At 55.7% G+C, this 22,713-nt stretch overlaps 2 protein-coding genes across 4 annotated transcripts in view; one reads left to right on the plus strand and one right to left on the minus strand.

Annotated features, from left to right (window-relative positions):
• Positions 1-1,831: 1,831 nt before the first annotated feature.
• On the minus strand, positions 1,832-22,634 carry ZNF408 (zinc finger protein 408). Of its 2 annotated transcripts, none has more exons than XM_075325510.1 (5): positions 22,284-22,634; positions 17,784-17,982; positions 17,657-17,703; positions 12,671-13,134; positions 1,832-3,886 (listed from the first exon to the last, which is right to left on the minus strand). In XM_075325510.1, exons 2-5 carry the CDS (start codon positions 17,976-17,978, stop codon positions 1,875-1,877), a joined length of 2,718 nt encoding a protein of 905 aa, XP_075181625.1. In that variant the 5' UTR covers positions 17,979-17,982; positions 22,284-22,634; the 3' UTR covers positions 1,832-1,874. The 2 variants fall into 2 exon arrangements, with proteins under 2 accessions (XP_075181625.1, XP_075181624.1); XM_075325509.1 differs by having other exon boundaries at positions 22,235-22,289.
• Positions 22,380-22,713, plus strand: part of ARHGAP1 (Rho GTPase activating protein 1) — a 52,667-nt gene continuing 52,333 nt past the window's right edge. For both annotated transcript variants that reach the window (XR_012727230.1, XM_075325521.1), the window contains exon 1: positions 22,380-22,660. The gene's annotated coding sequence lies outside the window, so the exon portion shown is untranslated. The remainder of the gene's footprint in view (positions 22,661-22,713) is intronic.

Raw genomic sequence — 22,713 nt, forward strand, 5'->3', positions numbered from 1 at the left:
CACAATGCCGAGCCGCACATCACCAAGCACAATGCCGAGCCGCACATCACCAAGCACAATGCCGAGCCGCACATCACCAAGCACAATGCCGAGCCGCACATCACCAAGCACAATGCCGAGCCGCACATCACCAAGCACAATGCCGAGCCGCACATCACCAAGCACAATGCCGAGCCGCACATCACCAAGCACAATGCCGAGCCGCACATCACCAAGCACAATGCCGAGCCGCACATCACCAAGCACAATGCCGAGCCGCACATCACCAAGCACAATGCCGAGCCGCACATCACCAAGCACAATGCCGAGCCGCACATCACCAAGCACACTGCCGAGCCGCACATCACCAAGCACACTGCCGAGCCGCACATCACCAAGCACACTGCCGAGCCGCACATCACCAAGCACACTGCCGAGCCGCACATCACCAAGCACACTGCCGAGCCGCACATCACCAAGCACACTGCCGAGCCGCACATCTCCAAGCACAATGCCGAGCCGCACATCTCCAAGCACAATGCCGAGCCGCACATCACCAAGCACAATGCCGAGCCGCACATCACCAAGCACAATGCCGAGCCGCACATCACCAAGCACAATGCCGAGCCGCACATCACCAAGCACAATGCCGAGCCGCACATCACCAAGCACAATGCCGAGCCGCACATCACCAAGCACAATGCCGAGCCGCACATCACCAAGCACAATGCCGAGCCGCACATCACCAAGCACAATGCCGAGCCGCACATCACCAAGCACAATGCCGAGCCGCACATCACCAAGCACAATGCCGAGCCGCACATCACCAAGCACAATGCCGAGCCCTACATCACCAAGCACAATGCCGAGCCCTACATCACCAAGCACAATGCCGAGCCATACATCACCAAGAACAATGCCAAGCCGTACATCACCAAGAACAATGCCGAGCCGTACATCACCAAGAACAATGCCGAGCCGTACATCACCAAGCACAATGCCGAGCCGTACATCACCAAGCACAATGCAGAGCCGTACATCACCAAGCACAATGCCGAGCCGTACATCACCAAGCACAATGCCGAGCCGTACATCACCAAGCACAATGCAGAGCCGTACATCACCAAGCACAATGCCGAGCCGTACATCACCAAGCACAATGCCGAGCCGTACATCACCAAGCACAATGCCGAGCCGTACATCACCAAGCACAATGCCGAGCCGTACATCACCAAGCACAATGCCGAGCCGTACATCACCAAGCACAATGCCGAGCCGTACATCACCAAGCACAATGCCGAGCCGTACATCACCAAGCACAATGCCGAGCCGTACATCACCAAGCACAATGCCGAGCCCTACATCACCAAGCACAATGCCGAGCCATACATCACCAAGAACAATGCCAAGCCATACATCACCAAGCACAATGCCGAGCCGTACATCACCAAGCACAATGCCGAGCCATACATCACCAAGCACAATGCCGAGCCGTACATCACCAAGCACAATGCCGAGCCATACATCACCAAGCACAATGCCGAGCCGTACATCACCAAGCACAATGCCGAGCCGTACATCACCAAGCACAATGCAAGCACAATGCCGAGCCATACATCACCAAGCACAATGCCGAGCCGTACATCACCAAGCACAATGCCGAACCATACATCACCAAGCACAATGCTGAGCGTCAAATAGAGTGGTGTAAAGCCTCCACCACCGGATTCTGGAGGAGATGTGTTCTGCGCAGGGATGGATTGCTAATGAGGTCCCTGCACACGATTTGTCCCTCTCCCCATTGTACTTGACAAAATGAAGATGATTTATTCATAATTATAAAAGCAGCAGATCAGAGATGAAGCACTTTATAGCGTCAGTTTGGAGGGTCACAATTACACCCCTATTTCCACCACCACCTCAGCTACGGTGCTGAACTCCAGAGTCTGGGAGACCAGTAATACGCTGGGGCTGTGCTCTTTTTGGAGGATGCCGTCCTCAGTGTCCCCTCCTGAATGGACGGCCAATGTCTCTGACACGAGGGGGAGTAATGTACTGTGGGATTTCCCCAGCTCAGAGCCGTCCGTGCAGCCGGCAACCAGGATCTTTTCCGAGCCCTCATCCACGTGCACGAGCACCAGCGTGTGCCCCGGCTCAGCGTCCTCCATTGCCACCTCTTGGGCATCCACCACCACGGATTTCTGCCCTTCGTCCCTGTGGCTGTGAAGATGGCGGTTTAGACTTTGCTGAAATGAGTAGCCCATCCCGCACACATGGCAGCGGTACGGCTTCTCCTCTAGGTGGGATTTAAGATGCCGCCGGAGCTTGGTTGCTTGGGGGTAGGATTTGCCGCAGTACTTGCAGAGGAACGGGCGATCGCCTGTGTGCAGCCGCTCATGGACACGCAAGGTATGAGGGTCTTTTAATGCTTTGCCGCAGATGGTGCACAGATGCATCTCCCCCGTGTGTGTGATCAGATGACGTTTCAGTTCCGGCTGCTGCGGGAAGGCGTCTCCGCAGTACTGGCATTTGTACGGCTTCTCCCCCGTGTGCAGCCGCTGGTGGATCCGCAGACTTCCTCTGTGGCGGAAAGTTCCTCCGCACTCGGAGCAGGTGAACGGCTTCTCCCCGGTGTGTATGAGCATGTGGTTCCGCAGGGAGCAGACGTTGGCCAGCTGCTTACCGCAGACGCCACACTGCAGCAGGGTCTTGGCCTCGGTGGCGCGAGGCGTGCAGTATTTCTTGCGGTGAATGCGTAATGTTGGTCGACGGGCAAAGCTCTTACCGCAGTCCTCGCAGCAATAAGGGCGCTGGCCCGTGTGCAGTACAGAGTGCTCCTTTAGGTCGCGCTGGGTGCCATAGGCCTTATCACACTGAGGACACTTAAAGGGGCGCAGGCCTCGGTGCCCTAGTAAATGAGCCTTGAAGCTCTCCTCGGAGCAGTAATCCTTCCCGCACTCGGGGCACAGGAACGGCTTGAGGCCGGAGTGTATGAAGCTGTGTCTCTTCAGGTGACCCAACTGGAAGAAGCTTTTGCTGCAATCTTTACATTGGAACTTGCGTCCAGAGGGGTCTTTCGGTTTGGTCTCCTTAGTCTCGGGCCCCTTCTTGTCTTTTTCTGGGGGACCTGCGCGTTCCTCCAGTCGGGGCAGCTTCTTGTTATTTTCTGGGGGACCTGCGCGTTCCACCAGTCGGGGCCCCTTCTTGTCATTTTCTGGGGGACCTGCGCGTTCCTCCAGTCGGGGCACCTTCTTGTCATTTTCTGGGGGACCTGCGCGTTCCTCCAGTCGGGGCACCTTCTTGTTATTTTCTGGGGGACCTGCGTGTTCCTCCAGTCGGGGCCCCTTCTTGTCATTTTCTGGGGGACCTGCGCGTTCCTCCAGTCGGGGCACCTTCTTGTCATTTTCTGGGGGACCTGCGCGTTCCTCCAGTCGGGGCACCTTCTTGTTATTTTCTGGGGGACCTGCGTGTTCCTCCAGTCGGGGCACCTTCTTGTCATTTTCTGGGGGACCTGCGTGTTCCTCCAGTCGGGGCCCCTTCTTGTCATTTTCTGGGGGATCTGCGCGTTCCTCCAGTCGGGGCACCTTCTTGTCATTTTCTGGGGGACCTGCGCGTTCCTCCAGTCGGGGCCCCTTACCTTGGCCTTCATCGCTTTCTCCTGGAGCCTCGGGACGTTTCATCTTGGAGCTTCGTTCATGGTGGTGACCGGATAGTTTTGCACCTTGGGCCTCTGTCTCGTCACCCGTTCCCTTATGCTCTACGCTCCAGGGCCCATCGCTGCTCTTGTGAGCCGGTCCGGTCCCAGCGGCAGGGACGTCGGACTCCGGACGTACTGGGACATTTGGGGACTTTGCTCTGGACTTGTCCGACATCATCTCCTTTACACAGTTCACGTCTTCTGAAGAATCTAAAAAGAACAAAAACACATTAACAGACGTCCTCTGCCATCACGCGCTGAAGGCCACATGTATGACGACACTACTTAACCCCTTGGTGACATCTGCAGCACACTCCTGGTGCTTGGCACTAACGCTACAGCTATCAGAACCATAAATGCCCTGTACGAGAACAGCTCGGGCGCGGTATATACCCTCAAGACTGAACACAGCTCCGATTGTGGCTGTTAAACCCCTTACATGCCTGGGTCATTAGCGAGCGTTGAATCTAGACCAGAGGGCTCAAACACGTGGCCCGTGGACCCGGTAAAAATGGCAGCCGGTTCAGGGGGTGCAGCCGCCAGCGCTTTATTTCAGCTGACTGTTTTGCCGTTGCCGCGCAAGTTAAGTCAAGTGCACTGAGAACTTGTCTCTGCGCGTGCCGGCAGAACGTTCAGCTGTGACAGCGGCTGTGATCATTACCGGGTGCACGTGCCTGCGTGCCACCGCCGACGGAAAGGAGGACAGGTGAGAAGAAGGGAATTTTGTTACTTACCGTAAATTCCTTTTCTTCTAGCTCCTATTGGGAGACCCAGACGATTGGGTGTATAGCACTGCCTCCGGAGGCCACACAAAGCATTACACTAAAAAGTGTAAGGCCCCTCCCCTTCTGGCTATACACCCCCAGTGGGATCACTGGCTCACCAGTTTAGTGCTAAAGCAAGAAGGAGGAAAGCCAATAACTGGTTTAAACAAATTCACTCCGAGTAACATCGGAGAACTGAAAACCGTTCAACATGAACAACATGTGTACCCGCAAACAAACCAAAAATCCCGAAGGACAACAGGGCGGGTGCTGGGTCTCCCAATAAGAGCTAGAAGAAAAGGAATTTACGGTAAGTAACAAAATTCCCTTCTTCTTCGGCGCTCTATTGGGAGACCCAGACGATTGGGACGTCCAAAAGCTGTCCCTGGGTGGGTAAAGAAATACCTCATGTTAGAGCTGCAAGACAGCCCTCCCCTACGGGGAGGCAACTGCCGCCTGCAGGACTCTTCTACCTAGGCTGGCGTCCGCCGAAGCATAGGTATGCACCTGATAATGTTTGGTGAAAGTGTGCAGACTTGACCAGGTAGCTGCCTGGCACACCTGTTGAGCCGTAGCCTGGTGTCGTAATGCCCAGGATGCACCCACGGCTCTGGTAGAATGGGCCTTCAGCCCTGATGGAACCGGAAGCCCAGCAGAACGGTAGGCTTCAAGAATTGGTTCTTTGATCCATCGAGCCAGGGTGGCCTTAGAAGCCTGCGACCCTTTGCGCTTACCAGCGACAAGGACAAAGAGTGCATCCGAACGGCGCAAGGGCGCCGTGCGGGAAATGTAGATTCTGAGTGCTCTCACCAGATCTAACAAATGTAAATCCTTCTCATACCGATGAACTGCATGAGGACAAAACGAAGGCAAAGAGATATCCTGATTAAGATGAAAAGAGGATACCACCTGTGAGGCAAATCCCGGGATATGAAGATGAATTATGACTTCCAGTCATAATCGCTCATCACTCCCTGGCAGTGCCCCCCTCCCTTCTTGTTCTCAATGTCCAGCATCTGTGAAGGTGTTACACCTCCATGGCCATCTCCTGTGATATGGAGATGAGATGATGTGGGAACAATGGACACAGGAGGACTCCCTGCCGTGACCCTGTGGTAGGAGCTGCTATCTAATTAGCAAGCTTGGAAGTATCCAGACAGAACGACTCCAGTAAAAAATGGTTCATATCTCGCAAGCCATATTTCCGATAAATATGGCAACCATAAAAATGGTGTCTCCGCATGCGGACGATGCTGGCACACCCTTTTTATGGGAGCGGGAGCTTGGGAAATACCCCAGGCGTGATATCAGCCAATGTGGAACTAGTAGACGAGTCATGAGTCCTCTCATTCTGTAGCTAAATTCATAACTGTCACAATGAGAGCATTGGCGTCCGCCTACGACGCTCCCAGGCAAAGTTATGGCCCATATTCCATGTTGTGGATTGTCCATAACTCCAGCCAGGGGTGGAGCAGTGCTCCCTCTGAGGTCACTAAGGTAGGAGGGGACCTGGATTTGCCCAGGTTGATAACCCTACTTCGGCCATTTTCCAGGGTTCTTTCGCTGGGGGTCACGTGCAGGAAACGTCTGTGGGAGTTCCTAGAAACCTGGTCTACAGCGCCCCCCTGTGGCCAGACGCACAAGGTAACTGCTGGAACTGTGTATGCCTGTTTGTAAACCATGCTTTATCTGTAACTGTACTCTGACATATGTATATTCTGTAGATCTCCTATTGTATATATTGTAGTTTCTAGTGTGCTTTAGGCGATTAAATTATATAATTAATCTTGGGCTGTTCTGTTATCTCGATCTTGAATCCCACGTCTGTGTGTTCGGCTAATAGTTACCGTGAAGCGGTTGGTGGCAGCGAGTTGTGCCAAGGATTATTGTGGGGAGGCCAGTGAGATTCGGGGAGGTTATATATATTCCGCCCGTGGAGGTCGGGGGAATATATACCCTACTCTCACCGGGGACCCTTCAATAATCGGCATAAGTAGTATAGCGGCCTCCTTGCTTACTGTCGGGCAATTCCATAATTGGCCTGACTATAAGAGGGGCGCTAGAGAGCGCGTCACGTGCTCTGTCTGTCGGTCGGGAGGTATAAAGGAGGGGTGACCCCCCACTTGTTACCCCCCGATTGTGACGTACTGGTAGCCAGCGCGGGGGATTTCTGAGTGACCCCCCCGGTGGTTCGTGACACCACCTTCGGGAGAAACTCCTGAATGGGGCGCAGCACTACCTTGTCCTGGTGGAAGACCAGGAAAGGAGCTTTGGATGACAGCGCTGCCAGCTCAGACACTCTCCGAAGAGATGTGATCGCTACCAGAAAAGCCACGTTCTGGGATAGTCTAGAAAGTGAAACCTCCCTCAGAGGCTCGAAGGGCGGCTTCTGGAGGGCAACCAGTACCCTGTTCAGATCCCATGGATCTAACGGCCGCTTGCACGGGGGAACGATATGGCAAACCCCCTGCAGGAACGTGCGCACCATAGGAAGGCGTGCCAAACGCCTCTTGAAAAAAGACGAATAGCGCCGATACCTGACCTTTAAGGGAGCCGAGCGCCAAACCTTTTTCTAACCCAGATTGCAGGAAAGAAAGAAAGGTAGGCAATGCAAATGGCCAGGGAGACACTCCCTGAGCAGAGCACCAGGATAAGAATATCCTCCACGTTCTGTGGTAGATCTTAGCGGACGTGGGCTTCCTAGCCTGTCTCATGGTGGCAACGACCCCGTGGAATAATCCTGAAGACGCTAGGATCCAGGACTCAATGGCCACACAGTCAGATTCAGGGCCGCGGAATTCCGATGGAAAAAACGGCCCTTGGGACAGCAAGTCTGGTCGGTCTGGTAGTGCCCACGGTTGGCCGACCGTGAGCTGCCACAGATCCGGATACCACGCCCTCCTCGGCCAGTCTGGGGCGACGAGTATGACGCGGCTGCAATCGGATCTGATCTTGCATAGCACTCTAGGCAAGGGTGCCAGAGGTGGAAACACATAAGGGAGCCGGAACTGCGACCAATCTTGCGCTAGGGCGTCTGCCGCCAGCGCTCTTTGATCGCGAGACCGTGCCATGAAGGTTGGGACCTTGTTGTTGTGCCGGGGCGCCATTAGGTCGACGTCCGGCCTTCCCCAGCGGCGACAGATTTCCTGAAACACGTCCGGGTGAAGGGACCATTCCCCTGCGTCCATGCCCTGGCGACTGAGGAAGTCTGCTTCCCAGTTTTCTACGCCGGGGATGTGAACTGCGGATATGGTGGAGGCCGTGGCATCCACCCACATCAGAATCCGCCGGACTTCCTGGAAGGCTTGCCGACTGCGTGTCCCCCCTTGGTGATTGATGTATGCCACCGCTGTGGACTTGTCCGATTGAATTCGGATCTGCTTTCTTTCCAGCCACTGCTGGAAGGCTAGTAGGGCAAGATACACTGCTCTGATTACCAGAACATTGATCTGAAGGGTGGACTCCTGCTGAGTCCACGGACCCTGAGCCCTGTGGTGGAGAAAAACGCTCCCCACCCTGACAGACTCGCGTCTGTCGTGACCACCGCCCAAGACGGTGGTAGGAAGGATCTTCCCTGTGATAATGAGGTGGGAAGAAGCCACCATTGCAGAGAGTCCTTGCCGTCTGTGAAAGGGATACTTTCCTGTACAGGGATGTTGACTTCCCGTCTCATTGGCGGAGAATGTCCCATTGAAGTGAACGCAGATGAAACTGCGCAAACGGAACCGCCTCCATTGCCGCCACTATCTTCCCGAGGAAGTGCATGAGGCGTCTTAAGAAGTGCGACTGACCTTTAAGGAGAGTCTGCACCCCAGTCTGTAGTGACCGCTGCTTGTCCAGCGGAAGCTTCACTACCGCTGAGAGGGTATGAAACTCCATGCCAAGATACGTTAGTGATTGGGTCGTGACAGGTTTGACTTTGAGAAGTTGATGATCCACCCGAATGTCTGGAGAGTCTCCAGCGCAACATTCAGGCTGAGTTGGCATGCCTGTTGAGAGGGTGCCTTGACAAGTATATCGTCCAAGTAAGGGATCACAGAGTGTCCCTGTGAGTGCAAGACTGCTACCACTGCCGTCATGACCTTGGCGAACCCCCGTGGGGCTGTCGCCAGCCCGAATGGCAGAGCTACGAACTGAAGCTGTTGAGCAGTTTTAGGTCCAGAACGGAACGGAAAGAGCCATCCTTGTTTGGCACCACAACCAGATTGGAGGAAAACCGTGTCTTGTTCCTGAAGAGGAACCGGGATTACCACTCCTTCTGCCTGCAGAAGAGCATCTGCTCGGTGGGGATGTGGGGACGTTCTGAAGAATCGAGTCGGAGGACGAGAACAGAACTCTGTCCTGTGCACGTGGGCACACTGTCCCTCACCCACCGGTCTGTGACCTGTGGCAGCTAAATGTCGCCAAAGGCGAGCGAGTCTGCCATCAACCGCGGATGCGGAAAGATGAGAGAGCTGAGAGTCATGAGGAGACCGCCTTGGTAGCGGTTCCTCCGGCTGCCTTCCTTGGGCGTGATTGAGCCCGGTCGGCAGCTGAGCCCCTCTGAGGCTTTTCAGCCCTTTTGGACGAGGACAATTGGGACCTGCCCGAGCCTGGGAAGGACCGAAACCTCGGCTGTCCTTCCAGGACAGCATTAATAGGGTAAGTCGCAATACAGACATTGCGAGGTTACGGACGCCCCTGCGGCACAGATGTACTTGTGCTCAAGACCAGCTGCACAAGAACAGCTGAAGCTTAGGGTGCCCATACGGCTGTGAATGCCGGAGCAACCGACACGCCGATAGCCTCACAGACAGATTTCAACCAGAGTCCATCTGTCTGTCAATGGCCTCTGTAAGTGAAGTCCCATCTCCACTGCAACTGTGGCTCTAGCCGCAAGCCTGGAGATTGGAGAATCCACCTTTGGACCCTGGGTCCAACGCCTGACCACGTCAGGAGGAAAGTGATAACGTGTATCCTTAATACGTTTGGAGAAAACGCTTATCTGGTAAGCGTGGTGTTTCTGGACTGCTTCTCTGAAGTCAGCGTGGCCAGAACAATACTCAATATACGTTTGAGTTTGAAATGGGACTTCTCCTGCTGTGAAGCTGACTCCTCCGCTGGGGGAGCTGAGGGAGAAAAGATCCAACATTCCATTGATGGACGCTATAGGATCATTCCTTATGGCGTCACCATCCGGTGTATCCGGAGTGAGAGCGGTGTCAGGATCAAAGTCCTGATGAGCTACGTCTGCCTCATCATACAGAGAGCCTCCTGGGACCCCCCCGGAGCACCGATTTTTAATCCAAGTGAGGGTGGCCAGGGAGCAATGATCCAGATTGCCCATGGCCTGTCCGGACTGCAAGTCTCTATCCCATTGCAACTCCGTCCCTGTCCTTGGACAGGGTTGAGAGGTGGTTCTTTTGGCCACGTCAAGTAGAGACCCCGGCTGACCAAGTGCTACAGGGGAGCATTGCACCCAATGGGGAGCAGTGCCGTGGAACAGTATCACATGCAGCAAAAACAGCATCGAAAGCCTGTGTTGCTTATATGCTGCTGCCGACTTATAGAGCCAAGAATGGCGACCGTACAGTGCAATGTATAGCATACAAGCATAAAGTACAAATGAGCACTGCAGCACATGCAATACAAGCAGCATAGAAAGCCTGCTTTTCTGCTGCTGTAGACTAGCCATCTAGGGGAATAGAGCCCAGAATAGCGACCATACAGTGCAATGTATAGCATACAAGCATAAGTACAAATGAACACTGCAACCCCTGCAATACAAGCAGCATAGAAAAAAAACCTGTGCCTCAGCACCCTTGCTTTTCTGCTGCTGTAGTCTAGCCATTCTATGGCGAATATAGCCAAGACTAGTGACCGTACAGTGCAGTGTATAGCATACCAGCATAAATACACATGAACACTTCAGTACGTGCAATACAAGCAGCATAGAAAGCCTGTGCCGTAGCACCCATGCTTTCCTGCTGCTGATGTGTCGCCATCTAAGAGGGCATATAGCCCGAAATAGCGACCTATGCAGTGTACTTAAATACAAATAGACAAAACTGCGGTATTTAGTGTCAGCACCCCAGGTGCCGCTTACCGCCCGCCTATAAGCGGGTGTGAGGTCGCCCCATTCCTGTTGGTTGCCCAGAGTCCGTTCTCCCAGCTCGGGCTGCAGGAATGGCTGCCGGCGTCCTTCCCCAGCTCGTGTGAGTAGGGGCGGGCCGTGGGCGTGCCCCGAGTCAGAGCGGGAAACCTGGCGTCCCACAGTGTCTAGTGAGAGGGCTGGAGCATGTAAATAAGGCTCCAGCCCTCGGCGCTGCTGAGTGTACAGCGTCTCTCCCCTACCCTGATTGACAGGGTGGGGGCGGGAACGAAGCTGAGTTAGGCCGGGGACTGGATTTATGAGCGCCGCCGCCGTAAAAGCGCGGTCGGCGCTAAGTCCCCGGCGCACTACAAGTCCCAGCCGCGCCGCCGCTCACGGAGCGTCCGGCGCGGTAGTTCCCAATAAATAAAGTCACTCAGCTAGGCTGCAGTGACTGTAACCCTTTACTGTCCCCGGCGCACTAGCACACCCAGCAAGTCTGGAGTGTGCTGTGCCTGTGTGTACGGGGACACAGAGTACCTGAATGGTGCAGGGCCATGTCCCTGAACGGCACCCCGCTCCACATCCAGCAGGTTCAATGGGTCTGTGGATGGAGCCCGGCCTCAGGGCTTTGGGGCCGGTAAGATCCCACTTCCTCAGAGCCCCTCAGGGGGATGGGGAAGGAAAACAGCATGTGGGCTCCAGCCGCCGTACCCGCAATAGGTACCTCAACCTTACAAACCACCGGTGGGGTGAGAAGGGAGCATGCTGGGGGCCCTATCTGGGCCCTCTTTTCTTCCATCCGATATAGCCAGCAGCTACTGCTGACTAAACAGTGGAGCTATGCGTGGATGTCTGACCTCCTTCGCACAAAGCCGAAAACTGGTGAGCCAGTGATCCCACTGGGGGTGTATAGCCAGAAGGGGATATGTACAGGATATGGGTGGACACACTGTATATAGGTGCGGTGTATACAGGATATGGGTGGACACACTGTATATAGGGGCGGTGTATACAGGATATGGGTGGACACACTGTATATAGGTGCGGTGTATACAGGATATGGGTGGACACGCTGTATATAGGTGCGGTGTATACAGGATATGGGTGCACACACTGTATATAGGTGCGGTGTATACAGGATATGGGTGCACACACTGTATATAGGGGCGGTGTATACAGGATATGGGTGCACACACTGTATATAGGTGCGGTGTATACAGGATATGGGTGGACACACTGTATATATAGGTGTGGTGTATACAGGATATGGGTGGACACATTGTATATAGGTGCGGTGTATACAGGATATGGGTGGACACGCTGTATATAGGTGCGGTGTATACAGGATATGGGTGGACACAATGTATATAGGTGCGGTGTATACAGGATATGGGTGCACACACTGTATATAGGTGCGGTGTATACAGGATATGGGTGGACACACTGTATATAGGTGCGGTGTATACAGGATATGGGTGGACACACTGTATATAGGTGCGGTGTATACAGGATATGGGTGGACACACTGTATATAGGTGCGGTGTATACAGGATATGGGTGGACACACTGTATATAGGGGCGGTGTATACAGGATATGGGTGGACACACTGTATATAGGTGCGGTGTATACAGGATATGGGTGGACACACTGTATATAGGGGCGGTGTATACAGGATATGGGTGGACACACTGTATATAGGTGCGGTGTATACAGGATATGGGTGGACACACTGTATATAGAGATCTATGGACTCTCTACAGCAAAATCTACATGTGCGGCTCCTATGTACTGAACCCCGTCCACATTTACTGTTCGTGTGTTATGCACCCCTCATACGTGACCGATATCTGGACTATATGTCTGAGGTTTCGCAGGAGCAGCAGAGAATCCGCAGTAATGCACAGGCTGCAGAGTTCACGTTTTGCAATATAACGGCTGCAAATCTGCTGCATTTTATTACGCTGCAGTAATACAGTAAAGCGATCAGTATTTTCAGCAGCCTCTTAAAGGGGTATCCACATGAATTGCAGCAACTTTTTTTATGTCTCCAGGTCTTAATTCTACTTGGTGCAAGATGCGGCTGCCTTTAATTGGAGCGATAATGCGGCAAATCACGGCCGATATAAATGGTGATGGAGTGATAAGATCAGACCGACCTGTGGGCTGCGTGCGCTCTGCCTCCTCCGGAGTAATGGACAGCTGAGCCCCCTCCGGGTCTGGGGTGAGCGGGGTCACGACTTCTTCATGCTCTGCGGTGACCGCCGTCGTCTCCAGTCCAGACCCTCCCGCTGAGGGGCAGCATTTCGGATGAGGAGCCTCAACCAACCACTCAGGTCGCTGAGATGAACATTCTGAAGAGGCCAAATCCTCCTTGTATGTTTCAGTCGCTCCCTCATTATCCATCTCTGCTGCTACCTGCTCCGAGTCATTGACAGAAGCGTCGCTGCTGGACCCTGGAGAGTGCGGAGATCCCCCATTATCCTCATCGCAGACCACGTCCTCTTCTAGGGGGAGGAGCAGCTCCGAGCCTGGCGGGATGGATGCGGTGACCTGGAGATGGACGGCTCCTCCGAGGCTGCAGAACGTCACATTGGGCTTCTTTGCATTTCTCCTTATAAACCTGCAAAACAGCAAAAGTGGGAGGTCAGTACAGGCGAGGAGGACCCGGAATCAGCCCAGCGTCTGCGCAGCGTCTGCGCAGGGCATAGCCTGTATAGAGGGGAGGAAGCAGAGGAGGTAGCGCAGGGCATAGCTTGTATAGAGGAGAGGAAGCAGAGGAGGTGGCGCAGGGCATAGCCTGTATAGAGGAGAGGAAGCAGAGGAGGTGACGCAGGGCATAGCCTGTATAGAGGAGAGGAAGCAGAGGAGGTGACGCAGGGCATAGCCTGTATAGAGGAGAGGAAGCAGAGGAGGTGACGCAGGAGCATAGCCTGTATAGAGGGGAGGAAGCAGAGGAGGTGACGCAGAGCATAGCCTGTATAGAGGGGAGGAAGCAGAGGAGGTGGAGCAGGGCATAGCCTGTATAGAGGAGAGGAAGCAGAGGAGGTGACGCAGGGCATAGCCTGTATAGAGGGGAGGAAGCAGAGGAGGTGGAGCAGGGCATCGCCTGTATAGAGGATAGGAAGCAGAGGAGGTGACGCAGGGCATAGCCTGTATAGAGGGGAGGAAGCAGGAGGTGACGCAGGGCATAGCCTGTATAGAGGGGAGAAAGCAGAGGAGGTGACGCAGGGCATAGCCTGTATAGAGGGAAGGAAGCAGAGGAGGTGACGCAGGGCATAGCCTGTATAGAGGGGAGGAAGCAGAGGAGGTGATGCAGGGCATAGCCTGTATAGAGGGAAGGAAGCAGAGGAGGTGACGCAGGGCATAGCCTGTATAGAGGAGAGGAAGCAGAGGAGGTGGAGCAGGGCATCGCCTGTATAGAGGATAGGAAGCAGGAGGTGACGCAGGGCATAGCCTGTATAGAGGAGAGGAAGCAGAGGAGGTGGAGCAGGGCATCGCCTGTATAGAGGGGAGAAAGCAGAGGAGGTGACGCAGGGCATAGCCTGTATAGAGGGGAGAAAGCAGAGGAGGTGGCGCAGGGCATAGCCTGTATAGAGGGGAGAAAGCAGAGGAGGTGACGCAGGGCATAGCCTGTATAGAGGGGAGAAAGCAGAGGAGGTGACGCAGGGCATAGCCTGTATAGAGGACAAAGCAGAGGAGATGACGCAGGGCATAGCCTGTATAGAGGACAGAAAGCAGAGGAGGTGGCGCAGGGAATAGCCTGTATACAGGAGAGGAAGCAGAGGAGGTAGCGCAGGGAATAGCCTGTATAGAGGGGAGGAAGCAGAGGAGGTGGAGCAGGGCATAGCCTGTATAGAGGAGAGAAAGCAGAGGAGGTGGCGCAGGGCATAGCCTGTATAGAGGGGAGGAAGCAGAGGAGGTGGAGCAGGGCATAGCCTGTATAGAGGAGAGGAAGCAGAGGAGGTGACGCAGGGCATAGCCTGTATAGAGGAGAGGAAGCAGAGGAGGTGGAGCAGAGCATAGCCTGTATAGAGGAGAGGAAGCAGAGGAGGTGACGCAGGGCATAGCCTGTATAGAGGGGAGGAAGCAGAGGAGGTGGCGCAGGGCATAGCCTGTATAGAGGGAAGGAAGCAGAGGAGGTGGCACAGGGCATAGCTTGTATAGAGGAGAGGAAGCAGAGGAGGTGGAGCAGGGCATAGCCTGTATAGAGGGGAGGAAGCAGGAGGTGGTGCAGGGCATAGCCTGTATAGAGGGGAGGAAGCAGAGGAGGTGGCGCAGGGCATAGCCTGTATAGAGGGGAGGAAGCAGAGGAGGTGGCGCAGGGCATAGCCTGTATAGAGGGGAGGAAGCAGAGGAGGTGGCGCAGGGCATAGCCTGTATAAAGGGAAGAAGCAGAGGAGGTGGCGCAGGGCATAGCCTGTATAGAGGGGAGGAAGCAGAGGAGGTGGCGCAGGGCATAGCCTGTATAGAGGGGAGGAAGCAGAGGAGGTGGAGCAGGGCATAGCCTGTATAGAGGGGAGGAAGCAGAGGAGGTGACGCAGGGCATAGCCTGTATAGAGGGGAGGAAGCAGAGGAGGTGGCGCAGGGCATAGCCTGTATAGAGGAGAGGAAGCAGGAGGTGGCGCAGGGCATAGCCTGTATAGAGGGGAGGAATCAGAGGAGGTGACGCAGGGCATAGCCTGTATAGAGGGGAGGAAGCAGGAGGTGGCGCCGGGCATAGCCTGTATAGAGGGGAGGAAGCAGAGGAGGTGACGCAGGGCATAGCCTGTATAGAGGAGAGGAAGCAGGAGGTGGCGCAGGGCATAGCCTGTATAGAGGGGATGAATCAGAGGAGGTGACGCAGGGCATAGCCTGTATAGAGGGGAGGAAGCAGAGGAGGTGACGCAGGGCATAGCCTGTATAGAGGGGAGGAAGCAGAGGAGGTGACGCAGGGCATAGCCTGTATAGAGGAGAGGAAGCAGGAGGTGGCGCAGGGCATAGCCTGTATAGAGGGGAGGAATCAGAGGAGGTGACGCAGGGCATAGCCTGTATAGAGGGGAGGAAGCAGAGGAGGTGACGCATGGCATAGCCTGTATAGAGGGGAGGAAGCAGAGGAGGTGGAGCAGGGCATAGCCTGTATAGAGGGGAGGAAGCAGAGGAGGTGGGGCAGGGCATAGCCTGTATAGAGGGGAGGAAGCAGAGGAGGTGACGCAGGGCATAGCCTGTGTAGAGGAGAGGAAGCAGAGGAGGTGGCACAGGGCATAGCCTGTATAGAGGGGAGGAAGCAGAGGAGGTGGCGCAGGGCATAGCCTGTATAGAGGAGAGGAATCAGAGGAGGTGACGCAGGGCATAGCCTGTATAGAGGGGAGGAAGCAGAGGAGGTGACACATGGCATAGCCTGTATAGAGGGGAGGAAGCAGAGGAGGTGGCACAGGGCATAGCTTGTATAGAGGGGAGGAAGCAGAGGAGGTGGAGCAGGGCATAGCCTGTATAGAGGGGAGGAAGCAGAGGAGGTGACGCAGGGCATAGCCTGTATAGAGGAGAGGAAGCAGAGGAGGTGGCGCAGGGCATAGCCTGTATAGAGGGGAGGAAGCAGAGGAGGTGGCGCAGGGCATAGCCTGTATAGAGGAGAGGAAGCAGAGGAGGTGGCGCAGGGCATAGCCTGTATAGAGGGGAGGAAGCAGAGGAGGTGGTGCAGGGCATAGCCTGTATAGAGGGGAGGAAGCAGAGGAGGTGACGCAGGGCATAGCCTGTATAGAGGAGAGGAAGCAGAGGAGGTGGCGCAGGGCATCGCCTGTATAGAGGGGAGGAAGCAGAGGAGGTGGTGCAGGGCATAGCCTGTATAGAGGGGAGGAAGCAGAGGAGGTGACGCAGGGCATAGCCTGTATAGAGGGGAGGAAGCAGAGGAGGTGACGCATGGCATATATCTGTCGCATATACTGTGGATATCCCATATATATCTGATATGAGACAACGCCTTTAAGGCAAATACAGACAATATAATCTGCGACTTGTGTCTTTACTTGTCTCTCTACTCTCATATAATGACTGTGTAGAATGGAGCAGTTACTCCTATTGCATCAGTCTCCCTTAAAGGAAAAAACTGACACCGTACAGTGCTTGGTGCAAGGGCTGGCGGGGGGAGATGGGGAACATGCACGGAGATTTAATGGGGTCACCTAGCACTGACAAAAAAAAGAAGCAACGCACACCCTGCGATCTTGTGCCACTTATCAGGTCACCGCTGGTCTCTGCTTTATGGTCTTGTCTGGAAACACAAGAGATCCTGGCAGCAATCACCGGCCGCAGCAGAGGCTCGCCTCATTTCTTGTGTCTAGAAAGCAGGGATCAGCAGGGACCCATTGAGGGTCTGCACAGGTTCGGGAGGGATCAGCGGTGGGGAAGGTCTGCACAGGTGCGAGAGGGATCAGCGGTGGGGAAGGTCTGCACGGGTGCGGGAGGGATCAGCGGTGGGGAAGGTCTGCACAGGTGCGGGAGGGATCAGCGGTGGGGAAGGTCTGCACAGGTGCGAGAGGGATCAGTGATGGGGAAGGTCTGCACAGGTGCGAGAGGGGTCAGCGGTGGGGAAGGTCTGCACAGGTGCGGGAGGGATCAGCGGTGGGGAAGGTCTGCACAGGTGCGGGAGGGATCAGCGGTGGGGAAGGTCTGCACAGGTGCGGGAGGGATCAGCGGTGGGGAAGGTCTGCACAGGTGCGGGAGGGATCAGCGGTGGGGAAGGTCTGCACAGGTGCGGGAGGGATCAGCGGTGGGGAAGGTCTGCACAGGTGCGGGAGGGATCAGCGGTGGGGAAGGTCTGCACAGGTGCGGGAGGGATCAGCGGTGGGGAAGGTCTGCACAGGTGCGGGAGGGATCAGCGGTGGGGTAGGTCTGCACAGGTGCGGGAGGGATCAGCGGTGGGGAAGGTCTGCACAGGTGCGGGAGGGATCAGCGGTGGGGAAGGTCTGCACAGGTGCGGGAGGGATCAGCGGTGGGGAAGGTCTGCACAGGTGCGGGAGGGATCAGCGGTGGGGAACATCACTGCTTCCATTTTTTAACCACAGTCCACCCCTTACAAAACGTTCCTGGGGTTCCCTTACAGAAAACACATCCGGTTCCTGCACTCGGCAGGGGATTAGACACAGAAGATAATAAGCGATCCGTACCTGAGCCACCAGCCTCCCCCCGGTGATAACGACGGCGCGGGACCCTCCTATGGGGACATAAAGAGTGGGTGAATTGCTCATAGTACAGAGTGATGGATAGCGACCACCGCTGCCACAGATCACCCACCTCAGCTGCTTCCGAGTCTGGACCGCAGGAAGGAATGAGCGCTCCACCGGGTAACGATGCGCCAACGCACCACAAACCGAGCCCCTCCCGCGAAAGAGAGGGACCCAGGGCCAGGCCGCAGGGGAGCTGGAGCAGGGCCTTCCACACGGCATCCTGGGTGCAGTCCGCGGGGGGCGAGGAGACGGGAGAATTCATCAATCTGCAGAGAGAGGACAGAGAACACGGGTTAGGAGGAATCGTGTACAGATCGCACGCAGCTGCGCCCCAGCCCACGTTACCGAAGCCAGGCGGACGGCTTCATTCATACAGGTGGCGGCGAGTGCAAGGTAATGCATCGATACTATCAAATGGGATAAATATCCATTGTGGACAATCCCTTGAAGTCAGCAATGCGTGACCTGACCGGAGGAGTCTCACTGCTGAGGGTTCGCTACAATTACATAGTCTATGAGATCCACTGTCAGCGAACTCTCTAGACCTACAGAGGTTCTCCCATCTCATGTGTGATCGATGGGGTCCGATAACTGCAGCCCTGGCTGGAGATGGCTCCATTCACCTCTATGGGAGGTCTGAAAACAACTGAGCAAACTGCAAAGATGTGAAGGGGAATCTGCGAGCGGCCAAAAGACGAGAGCGGGGGGCAACGATCGCCCTGTCCAGGAACCGCTTCCAAAGGAGAACTCAACAATTAACCCCTTCCTGCCACAGACAGGTTACACTTTTGCTTTTTCCTTCCATTCTACCAGGAGCCATAACTTTATTACACAACACAATTCCCCCCATAACTTGGGGTTTGGTTTTACGGTGTCCACTGTGCGGTAAAAATGAGCTGGTGACGCCATTCTGTGTGTCTCCATTCTGTGTGTCTCCATTCTCTGGGAGCTGTAACTTTGTATCTTTCCATTGGGGGTGCAGTGCATGGATGAGCGGGTGTTTTCCCATGCCGCGTGTCTTCTGGGGTCGGGTGTTTTCCCTTGCCGCGTATCTTCTGGGGTCGGGTGTATTCCTGTGCCATGTGTCTTCTGGGGTCGGGTATATTCCTATGCCGCGTGTCTTCTGGGGTCGGGTGTATTCCTATGCCGCGTGTCTTCTGGGGTCGGGTGTATTCCTATGCCGCGTGTCTTCTGGGGTCGGGTATATTCCTATGCCGCGTGTCTTCTGGGGTCGGGTGTATTCCTATGCCGCGTGTCTTCTGGGGTCGGGTATATTCCTATGCCGCGTGTCTTCTGGGGTCGGGTGTATTCCTATGCCGCGTGTCTTCTGGGGTCGGGTGTATTCCTGTGCCACGTGTCTTCTGGGGTCACGTGTATTCCTGTGCCATGTGTCTTCTGGGGTCACGTGTATTCCTGTGCCATGTGTCTTCTAGGGTCGGGTGTTTTTCCATGCTGCGTGTCTTCTGGGGTCACGTGTACTCCTGTGCCATGTGTCTTCTGGGGTCGGGTGTATTCCTATGCCATGTGTCTTCTGGGGTCGGGTGTATTCCTATGCCATGTGTCTTCTGGGGTCACGTGTATTCCTATGCCATGTGTCTTCTGGGGTCGGGTGTATTCCTGTGCCATGTGTCTTTTGGGGTCACGTGTACTCCTATGCCGCGTGTCTTCTGGGGTCACGTGTATTCCTGTGCCATGTGTCTTCTGGGGTCACGTGTACTCCTATGCCACGTGTCTTCTGGGGTCACGTGTATTCCTGTGCCATGTGTCTTCTGGGGTCACGTGTATTCCTATGCCGCGTATCTTCTGGGGTCACGTGTATTCCTGTGCCACATGTCTTCTGGGGTCACGTGTATTCCTGTGCCATGTGTCTTCTGGGGTCACGTGTATTCCTGTGCCATGTGTCTTCTGGGGTCACGTGTATTCCTATGCCGCGTGTCTTCTGGGGTCACGTGTATTTGTATGCCATATGTCTTCTGGGGTCACGTGTACTCCTATGCCATGTGTCTTCTGGGGTCACGTGTATTCCTGTGCCACATGTCTTCTGGGGTCACGTGTACTCCTATGCCACGTGTCTTCTGGGGTCACGTGTATTCCTGTGCCACATGTCTTCTGGGGTCACGTGTATTCTTGTGCCACATGTCTTCTGGGGTCACGTGTATTCCTATGCCATGTGTCTTCTGGGGTCACGTGTATTCCTATGCCATGTTTCTTCTGGGGTCAGGTGTATTCCTATGCCACGTGTCTTCTGGGGTCAGGTGTATTCCTATGCTGCGTGTCTTCTGGGGTCACGTGTATTCCTATGCCACGTGTACTCCTATGCCATGTGTCTTCTGGGGTCACGTGTATTCCTATGCCGCGTGTCTTCTGGGGTCACGTGTATTCCTATGCCACGTGTCTTCTGGGGTCACGTGTATTCCTATGCCATGTGGCTTCTGGGGTCGGGTGTATTCCTGTGCCACGTGTCTTCTGGGGTCACGTGTATTCCTGTGCCACGTGTCTTCTGAGGTCGGGTGTATTCCTATGCCATGTGTCTTCTGGGGTCACGTGTATTCCTGTGCCATGTGTCTTCTGGGGTCACGTGTATTCCTGTGCCATGTGTCTTCTGGGGTCACGTGTATTCCTATGCCATGTGTCTTCTGGGGTCACGTGTACTCCTATGCTACGTGTCTTCTGGGGTCGGGTGTATTCCTATGCCATGTGTCTTCTGGGGTCACGTGTATTCCTGTGCCATGTGTCTTCTGGGCTCACATGTATTCCTATGCCACGTGTCTTCTGGGGTCGGGTGTATTCCTATGCCACGTATCTTCTGGGGTCACGTGTATTCCTGTGCCATGTGTCTTCTGGGGTCACATGTATTCCTATGCCATGTGTCTTCTGGGGTCACGTGTATTCCTGTGCCACGTGTTGTCCGGGGTTGGGCGTTTTCCCATGCTGCATGTCTTCTGGGGTTGGGTGTATTCCTGTGTCGACACCGTGGATCGTACGCCCCAGGATGCCGGCGCCGTGGATCGTACGCCCCAGGATGCAGGCGCCGTGGATCGTACGCCCCAGGATGCAGGCGCCGTGGATCGTACGCCCCAGGATGCAGGCGCCGTGGATCGTACGCCCCAGGATGCAGGCGCCGTGGATCGTACGCCCCAGGATGCAGATGCCGTGGATCGTACGCCCCAGGATGCAGATGCCGTGGATCGTGCGCCCCAGGATGCAGATGCCGTGGATCGTACGCCCCAGGATGCAGGCGCCGTGGATCGTACGCCCCAGGATGCAGGCGCCGTGGATCGTACGCCCCAGGATGCCGGCGCCGTGGATCGTGCGCCCCAGGATGCCGGCGCCATGGATCGTGCGCCCCAGGATGCAGATTCTGTGGATCGTGCGCCCCAGGATGCAGACGCCGTGGATCGTGCGCCCCAGGATGCAGACGCCGTGGATCGTGCGCCCCAGGATGCAGACGCCGTGGATCGTGCGCCCCAGGATGCAGACGCCGTGGATCGTGCGCCCCAGGATGCAGACGCCGTGGATCGTGCGCCCCAGGATGCAGACGCCGTGGATCGTGCGCCCCAGGATGCAGACGCCGTGGATCGTGCGCCCCAGGATGCAGACGCCGTGGATCGTGCGCCCCAGGATGCAGATGCCGTGGATCGTGCGCCCCAGGATGCAGATGCCGTGGATCGTGCGCCCCAGGATGCAGATGCCATGGATCGTGCGCCCCAGGATGCAGATGCCATGGATCGTGCGCCCCAGGATGCAGATGCCATGGATCGTGCGCCCCAGGATGCAGATGCCATGGATCGTGCGCCCCAGGATGCAGATGCCATGGATCGTGCGCCCCAGGATGCAGATGCCATGGATCGTGCGCCCCAGGATGCAGACGCCGTGGATCGTGCGCCCCAGGATGCAGATGCCGTGGATCGTGCGCCCCAGGATGCAGATGCCGTGGATCGTGCGCCCCAGGATGCAGATGCCATGGATCGTGCGCCCCAGGATGCAGATGCCATGGATCGTGCGCCCCAGGATGCAGATGCCATGGATCGTGCGCCCCAGGATGCAGATGCCATGGATCGTGCGCCCCAGGATGCAGATGCCATGGATCGTGCGCCCCAGGATGCAGATGCCATGGATCGTGCGCCCCAGGATGCAGATGCCATGGATCGTGCGCGGGGAGGATCTGATCTCATTTATTATTTTTAATCCTTGAATATTTTTCACCACTAATATATAAAAAGATGAAGAGTCTCAGACAGGGAAGGGTTAATGCCACGTGATGTCCCTGCACTGACACATTGCAGCCCACGGTCAGATGTGAGCAGTGTCGGCCTGGGAGGTCTCATTCACTGACAGCAAGCAGCGGTCCTGACACCAGCGAGGCGGAAACAGGGGATGAAAAAGTGTCAGAACGTCCATAATGTTATGGAGCTACAAGTCCCAGCAGCCATAGCCGTGCTGCCCGGGAATGCTGGGACTTGTAGTTCCCCCCAGGGGCCGGGGCCTCGCTGTATCCTCCTCCCACTCCCGCCTTACCGATCAGAAATCATTCAACCGGAAGTCAGCCCGTGGCAGCGCCACTCACCGGAAGTGCGCTACTAAAAAAAAAGCGTCCGGCCGGAAACGTGAGTCGCGTATATTGGTTCTGCACCCTGACTCTCCCTCACATCAGTGGTGACCGCAGTCTAGGAGCGGCCGCCCGCGGGGACAGTGTTGTTATTTTTTTTTATTTTGGTAGTAGCCTTTCAGAAAAGACTACAAGTCCCAGAAGGGAGAGCGGATGACGTCAGAGCTGTCACCAAGTCCCGCCCAAATAGGCGGAGCGAACAGGGACAGCGCACGGCGGGGGGAGGACTCGGTTGCTATGGGGACCTGGTTTCCCTTTCCGCCCAGAACCTTCAACCCGGATATCTGTAAGAGGCAGAAGAGACGGAGGAGCCGCCGGGAGCAGCGCGGACACCGGTGAGAGGGCGGGGCCGGTCACATGACCGGGTGCGGGTCCTCGTGTCCGCGGG

This window comes from Anomaloglossus baeobatrachus, chromosome 10 (genome assembly GCF_048569485.1).
Source record: "Anomaloglossus baeobatrachus isolate aAnoBae1 chromosome 10, aAnoBae1.hap1, whole genome shotgun sequence".
In the NCBI taxonomy this organism is placed as follows: domain Eukaryota; kingdom Metazoa; phylum Chordata; class Amphibia; order Anura; family Aromobatidae; genus Anomaloglossus; species Anomaloglossus baeobatrachus.